General features: G+C 51.2%; 1 protein-coding gene across 1 annotated transcript; it reads right to left on the bottom strand.

The window, feature by feature from the left end:
* Positions 1-791: 791 nt before the first annotated feature.
* On the bottom strand, positions 792-6,439 carry ONECUT1 (one cut homeobox 1). Its single transcript, XM_070953743.1, has 2 exons — positions 5,407-6,439; positions 792-1,084 (listed from the first exon to the last, which is right to left on the bottom strand). The coding sequence occupies exons 1-2, from the start codon at positions 6,437-6,439 to the stop codon at positions 792-794; spliced, it is 1,326 nt and encodes a 441-aa protein (XP_070809844.1).
* Positions 6,440-7,726: the final 1,287 nt, after the last annotated feature.

The raw sequence follows: 7,726 nt of genomic DNA, 5'->3' as shown, positions 1-7,726 counted from the left end.
CTTGTGTGTTGTTACTATTAATTAGTTTATCCCTAAACTCTGCATAGAATTGAATGTAAAAATAGCTTTGAAGTGGTAAAATAATTGCAAAAAAAATACCAACAGTATATTAAATGTGTTCTTTGGTACTATTTTGATCCTTTTGCAAAGAAACCGTAGTTTGGAGAAAGGTAAAGAATAGCTCTATTACTAAGTAAACAAGGAGAATGTAACTGGTTTGCATAAGAGTCAAAATGTCTTTACCTTCTTTCAACTTGTATTCAGAGTTTATATTGGCAGACCATCAACAGAAACCATATTGTTAAAAGGAACGTTAATAATTTGCTGCTTTAGGCTTGTAATTGCCCTAGAAAACTTCCTTGCTACTGTTGCATCTGCTAAATATTCATCTCTGTGGTTTTGCCGTGGACATGAGGAGCCATATCTGAAGACAGGTATTTTGATAACGAATTATCACCGTGCTCCAACATTAGATGATCAAAGACTGTAGATAAGTGCAAGAATGAAAGTGTAAAAATCAGTTTTCTCCCTCTATTTCCTTCTAACCATTTTGTTTTGCAAGCCATTCTAGGAAAATTTGTTATTTAGAGCAAATTCAAAATCAGTTGAAATAAGTCTTTGGTTTCTTTGGACTTATAAATGAGTTAAGTATAAACCTGCTTCCTTGAGGTCCTGCTCATTTGTTTTAACAATAATAATAACAATTTATTAAATAGATATACCACCCAACTCCCAGCAACTCCGGGTGGTTTTAAAGCTCTTCCGCCAAGACTAAATGGGCAGCTCTTCCTTTAAGCTTTGGTACAAGTGCTAGAAGAAGAGGATGAAGAGCCTGAGTCCGCAAGGCCCTCATCTTGCCATTTGTCCAGGCTCCTCCTTCGTGCATTCATGAAGAAATTGCTAACTGTGCTCAGCTCCAGCCCCAGCTGATGGGAAATGGTGATCTGTAATTCTTTGGAAGGACGTTTATTTTCCTTGAATATTGCATAGAGAGTTCGGCGCTGGACATCAGTAAAGACCAGTCTGGGTTTTTTGAGTGCATTTCCTCCATCTTTCCCTTGATCTTGCTCCTTCCGTTTGCAAGCTGCAATATTACGAAGAAATCACTTTCAGACTTGGGGTAAATGAGAGAGACTTCTTTTTTTATAACAATCTTATTATATAATAAAAGGGTTTTAATAAATAAAGGCTGCATTTTTAAAGTAGAATATTTACAATGCGGTCTTAAAGACAACTGAAAAACCATTGGAGTTCAGTGGAATTCATTCTTCACCGGATAGGCATATATTACTAATTTCCAAGGTTTTTAGAATGTAAGTGACTGTGAATTGAATGGCTACAGCTGTTAGGATGGACAGGCCAATCAATATTAAGGGTGGGGAAATGGATTAATTGATGTGCAATATTTCTCACTTTTTTATACAATTAAGTGAAGCAACTACCGTTAGGTTATTAAATCAACTGGGCTCCCGATTTTCCATATTACTTGCAACCGCTAGATGGCACTTCCTTTCTCATAATGAGAAAGGAATGCAAGAGTCTAAAGATGAGCTTTGGAGAGGCTTTTATTATAGTGCCTGGCCAGTGAACTGGGGCTGAAAATTACACAATTCAAGCGACTTTTGGTATCCACACTAGTCCGTGCTAGTGAAATGACCACAATATTGATGCAAGAAAAAGCAGCAATAAGCGTTTCCCCCCATAAAAAGCTTTATTTTGCTTAGAAGTGAGAATGAAAGGTTGAGTGGCCACAGCAAAAGCGGGCACCCCAGCTTCCTCCGCTGCCTAAATGCAGCAGTGAAATCTAACCAACAGAGCATTTTAACATCTTTAATGTGGATCTAGCTAGGTACACAGTCCTAACTGGGTCTCAGGTCTCTCCTTTTCCCCTCAGCAATTACATTTGTTGCAGGATCTTCTTAAAACCATTTCCTTATTTTCTTTTATCATTGGAATGCCCAAGCGAGGTCTCACAAGAGGGGCAGTCCAACCAACCTCAAGTCCTGATAGAAGCTCAGTCATACAGGAGCCACCATCCCTGCTGGCTGATGATGTGCTGAAAAGGGGTGACAGAAGAGGGAGCCCATCACTTTGTAGATATGACTGGCATGACCACAGCAATGATTCAGAAGAGATGCAATAGAGGCAAAACAGAGATTAGTTATGGGTCAACAAACATTGTACCCTCTAGAGAGAGATGGATAATCTAGTGGAGAAAATAAACCTAACAAACACAATGGAGTGGGCACCAACAAGCGTCCTCTTTTAGATAGGACCAAGGGCAGGCCCAGTCCTCTCTTGGCTTAATCCCATTAGGTCCAAATCGACCATCCCTGCCACAACTGAAGCTCCCCTGCAATCTAATCTAAACCAAAGAATAAAAGCTTCCATACCCCCAAAGGCAGCCCTAGGAAGTGCTTGCAATATAGTAACAAGCTCAGAAACCCCAACTTCTAACCTCCATCAGCTGACACCATCTCCTTCACAAGGGCTTGCCCAGCTCTCCTGCCCTCCTGAAAGGTCCATTTTGCCTAACAGTAGGAATAAACCCAGATACACAGACTAATGTATACAGATGTCCACCGTGACCAGCCAATCAGATCCCTAGGATCTTCCACCATGCAGCTTTCAACCTTTATAAAAAGACTTTGCTCTTTTTATTGTCAGGGTTCCTCTTTCATATAAAGCAGATTGAATAAAGGGCTGGAAATTTTTCCTCAAGTGTTATGCTCAGTGGTGGGTTTCAAATTTTTTTACTACCGGTTCTGTGGGCGTGGCTTGGTGGGCATCACATAGCTTGGTGGGTGTGGCAGGGGAAAGGATACTGTAAAATCTCCATTCCCACCCCACTCCAAGGGAAGGTTACTGCAAAATCCCCACTTCCTCCCAATCAGCTGGGACTTGGGAGGCAGAGAATAGATGGGGGCGGGGCCAGTCTGAATTTTTAGTACTGGTTCTCCGAACTACTCAAAATATATGATCTGCCTAATGACCGGCTGGGTGGGCATGGCTAGGTGGTATGTGACTGGGTTAGGGTTAGGGTCTCCACTTGCCCCTTTCCTCCCACCCACTCCTCGCCTGCCCGCCCACCCGGGCTCCTTAGGGCTCCAACAGGAAGCAGTTGTTGGAGCTAAGTAGCCACCACGAGAAAGAGTTGGCAAAACAGCTCAGTTCAAATTGGATCTGGCCGAGAAGGAGGCTCAGCAGAAGCACCTCACTGAGGACTATGAACATAGGCTTTCCAAGCAGAGGGAAGACTTGCAGGAGTGCAAGGCCAGGTAATGGCACTTGGAGGCTCAGCGGGCTGAAATGGTCAGCCAGTTCCAGGCCATGATGCAGTCCATGATGCAGACTGGAACAAGGTCCTCCGGCTCTTCACCCAAAACCCTGGACCAGGAGGCTGAAGCAGACCCCAAGTTAGAATTTCTGTCCTCCTCTGACCTGCACACAAAGACCCCAAAAGGGGGAGACTCTCTGCAGCAATACAAACATTCATTGTACATATCCAGCCCAGGGGCTGTAGTTTGAGGACCCCTGATTTAATGCAATATTAAAAATGCAAATAATTTTTCTTCGGACCAACAAAAAATTTTCACCAGTTGGTGACGGCTGGTAAGGAGGCCTTAAGTTTTTGAGCACTAAAGCACTAAAGACTTGTGGAATATAGAGGAAATACATTTTAGGGATCCTTGACTAGAGATATTTATCTGACCTTATCTAGTGAGTTCCAGAGGGGTTCTTACTAAATAGCTGTTCATAAGATAGAAATACAAGATCCTGGTTGCCTTTTCTAACAACAAATTTGGCCAAGAAACTAGCAGTGGCGGTGGGGTTAAAGTAGGAGACCCAAGCTCTGCTAAATTCCGGACTTGACGAGCCAAAGAGGAGGGAGCACCGCAAAACGCCTCAGGACGCACCTTCACTTGCAGGACTTACCACCGCTCGGCCGGGATGGATTCTGGAAGGCCATCGGCGCGAGCGGCAGGAACTCCAGACAAACTCGGTATAAACGCAAACGCAATAAATCTCGCGAACCTGCAATTAATTCTAAGAAAAAGCCTTTGTTTGCATAGGCACAACGTTCACGAGGTGTTCTGCGGGGTTTTTTTTCTGAGCATTGCTGGTGCTGAGAAAAATGCAGGATGCACAGGAGAAAACGGGAATCTCCTGCCCCGTCACCTCTCCCTTGGGAAACGCTTCTCTGTCTTTTCTGCCACAAACAGGCCATTGCAGCCACTTGGGCGTGAAAGGCTCAAGGGTCGGAGCAGCCCTGGTCTGGCCTCGCCGGCGCGTCCATTTGGAAAGTTGCCCTCCAGCGACATTGAGCCTTCCTCGCGCCCCAGTAGCTGCTCTCCTTCCCACGGGACCTGCCAACGAAGTTACTCGGTGGTTTTCTCTGCTTCTCTGTGGACCAAGCTCCAACAGAGATTTCGAACAGCAGCAGCAACAGCAGCAGCCGAAAACAAGGGAGCCTTAGCAAAGGAACTCCTGGCCAAGGAAGGCCGAGTTAGAGCAGCCTCGGGATGTCTCTGGTTGCGTCCAGGGATCAGTTCATCTTCCTTTCCTCTCAAGAAAGGAGAGTTGCTCTCCACGCGAGTAAGAGACAAAGCCGTCTTCCCGCCCGAAGAGCAGGAAAACCTCTTGCCGCCTCCTAAAATCTGAGCCCTCGCCTACTCCGCCGACGGCGACCAGGACGCCGTTGACCTACACACCTCGAGGAAAGCAGTTCCTTCGACGTCAGGATCCTGCCAGCTCCTCAATTGCCTCTGGCCGGGGGGAGCTTTACAAAACTTTATTCAAGAGCCTCACTTACAGGGCAAATCTCCACCTCCTCCTTTCTATTTTCCCGCTCCTCCAAAGCACATAACTTTTCAGATTCATGTACAGCCTTCCCACGGTCAGCCCACTCACCCAGGCCCCCGGAGGTGACCCACAACCATTTGGGAAGGGCTTTTGTCCTTTTCGGGAAAATTGGAAGAGCTAACCAAGCGGTTCTGGATTTGACTAGGGGGTCGGGTTGCAAGCCAACTCCCACCAGTTTTCTCCCGGTCTGGAAACGCTTCAGAAAGGCACAAGCAGCATTCATTCTGGAAGCTGGTTCGTGTGCAAGGAGAGGCGGCCCTACACTGCCGGGAACACCACAGCAACGTCTGCAGCGAGGCCGGGAATCTCTGGGCGTCCCGCAGTCCCTGGCACCGGGCAGGATGAGGGAGGGGACTTCGTAGGCGGACCCGCCTGGCACAGGACTGACTTAGTCCCGTTGGTTCCTGAAGGCCAGAGCCTCCTTTCCTCTCTTCCCATCGGGCGCAGGAGGGAGAGTGTTGCCTCTTTTGCGAGGTTTCTACAATGAGATCCCAGGAAGATGGGTCTTGCCCCTCAGCCTGTGCCCATATCGCTGCTCCTCACCTGCCAATCGAAGCGCAGACATCCGCTGGAATTCGGGCTCTTGCAGCCACTTCCACATCCTGCGAAAGGTCTCCCGCCCGGATTTGAGCTTGCTCCAAGGCTTAGGATTCCTCAACAGGTCGGAAAGCGTTCCCTGCGAGCGGCAGAGGACCCTCTGGGCGAAGATGGCCTGCGGGATACTGTAGCGCTTCAGCTCGGTAGTGATCCGCTGGGCCACGTCCTTGGTGTCGATCTCTTCCAGCTGCCCTGAGTGGCTCCCGGCGCTCCCTTGCGAGGCGGCGGCGGGTTTAGGTTCCCTGGAAGAGGCCTGGATCTGCCCGAGCCCTTGGGCGCTCAGGTGGGTATGAGGTTGGTGAGGGATCCCGTCAAGCAGAACTAGGCCGGCTGTAGTCGGGGTGAGATGCTGGTCGCCCGGCCGGGCTAAGAGGGGTGGGTGCTGGGCTTCGAAGTCGCTGGGGGTGAGCATTTTCTCGGCCGGCATGGCAACTCCGGCGTGGGCATAATGCGACAATCCTTGCTGGGTGTTTTGGAGTCCGCCCAATGGGGAGAGGGTCTGCCCCAGGCCGGCCACTTCTTTGGGGTACGGCGAGGGGTATAGATTGTCGGACAAGAGAGTAAAGTTGCCCGCCAGCCTGTCATGCGCGTGCGGGTGTGACTGGGGATGGGGAGGAAACTTGGCCGAAACGGTGGAGATGGGCGGTAGGGACTGTTGCAGGGGCGTCAGCGTAGTGTAGCTGCTGCTCCCGGTCAGCCCGGCGGGACTCGGGCAGGTCCCAGTTAGCGCGGGGTGCAGCCGCCCGGCCAGCGGGGGTTCTGCGGAACTCCGGTGCTGCGCATGGGAGTGGTATTCGCCGCCGCCGCCGCCGCTAACCAGGAGGGAGGCCATGGCCATGGCGCCTGCTGGGGGACCTAAGGGGTGACCGCCGCCCGGTTGCACGCCCGAGGCGCAGTCCTGAGGCCCGGCGCTCAGTTGCTGGACCGCGGGGCCCCCCGTTTCACGGCTGAGGCCCGGGAGCTTGCAGAGATGCGCCATCGCCAATGACACTTTCGGGCGGGCAGGCGCGGGGGCCGCCCATACATCGGGGCCGACGACCCGATCAAAGCAGGACCCGAGACTTCGCCAAGCGCAAACCCGGTGGCTCTCTCTCTCGAAGAGGCGCGGTGCAGCCCGCGTGGCCCTCGGCCGGAAGGCCCTCGGCCGCCCTAGAATGGTGCCCCGGCGGGGTCCCGACGCCTGCCCAGCCCTCCGCGGCTCAGCCGCCGCGCTCTCGCTGCCGAGGCTTTGGACGTGGAGCCCGCGGCTTCAGCGGCCGGGGCCGGCGGCTGGCGGGCATGCGCGCTAAGACTCCCTCGACCCCGCCTCCCTTCCAGCCTCCCTCCCTCGCTCGCTGGCTCGCCCGTCCGCCCCCCTCCCCCCCCCCCCCGCGCTCGGCAGCCGGAGCTTTGCGGGGTTGGAGGCGAGCGGGCGCCTCAGCCGCCGCCTCTGCCGGGAAGAGCCCGGCGGGGATGGAGCTCGGCCGGCATCTGCCTTCTAAAGCACGGGACGGATTTAGGGCGTTGCCGCGGCCGCTTCCCAGCGAGCCAGCAAGCTCCCCGGGAGCGGCAAACTCGCCTTGGCCGCTTCACTTCCGGCTTCGCGGAGGGCAGGAGGTCGGCGGGGCCGGGGCAAGAAGGGTGGTCCTTGCAGAAGAGCCCTTCGCTCGTGATGGCATTTCTTCGCTCCTGTTTGCTCCGGCCAACAACACTGCGGGTCAGGGCAGGTTGTGAGAAGCCGAAGACACGTACCAGATCATCGGAAGCCTAACAAGTTTAACAAATAAATACTTATTTTATTTTATATCTATTTATTTGTTAACGTTTTATTGCGCCCCTGCTGGAGTCATGCCTGGCAGCGACCTTCCAACCCAGTTGCTTGCCTTGCCCTTCAGTTCTTTCTCAGGCACATCCACTCCTCGCAGACTTCCAGACTTCAGCCTTTGTGTCCCCTTCCTCTCCCCCACCCCCACATCTTAAATAACCAGTCTCCCCAGCAAGGAAAGGGGGAGCTCCGCTCAGTTCCTCATACCGAGTCTTTTGGAAAAGATTTTCTCTTGAAAATGCAAAGAAGTTGTACTTTTCAGAAATAGCGTTATGGAACTTTAGTAAAATACATGCTGCTCTAATTCTTCCTCGGAAAGAGTAGGATCCACTCAGCAGTGCTGCTCTGCAGTGATTATCTACTGACAATAACAGTGTAAATAAATCACAGACATGAACACACAATGCCAAGTATCTTGGTCTAAATGTATGTGGCCATTGGTTGTCAATCATGCTCAACAAG

Source organism: Pituophis catenifer, unplaced genomic scaffold (genome assembly GCF_029215685.1).
Source record: "Pituophis catenifer annectens isolate HBS135680 unplaced genomic scaffold, rPitCat1.0.hap2 SCAF_14, whole genome shotgun sequence".
Classification (NCBI taxonomy): domain Eukaryota; kingdom Metazoa; phylum Chordata; class Lepidosauria; order Squamata; family Colubridae; genus Pituophis; species Pituophis catenifer.
This window is presented reverse-complemented; position numbering and strand designations above follow the sequence as displayed.

Bases quoted from the DNA above. Each gene is read 5' to 3' on its own strand.
- ONECUT1 (XM_070953743.1), bottom strand. From the start codon at position 6,439: ATGGCGCATCTCTGCAAGCTCCCGGGCCTCAGCCGTGAAACGGGGGGC. The intron at 1,085-5,406 runs GTGAGGAGCAGC...GTAATATTGCAG, and splicing joins GTCTGCGCTTCGATTGGCAG to CTTGCAAACGGAAGGAGCAA.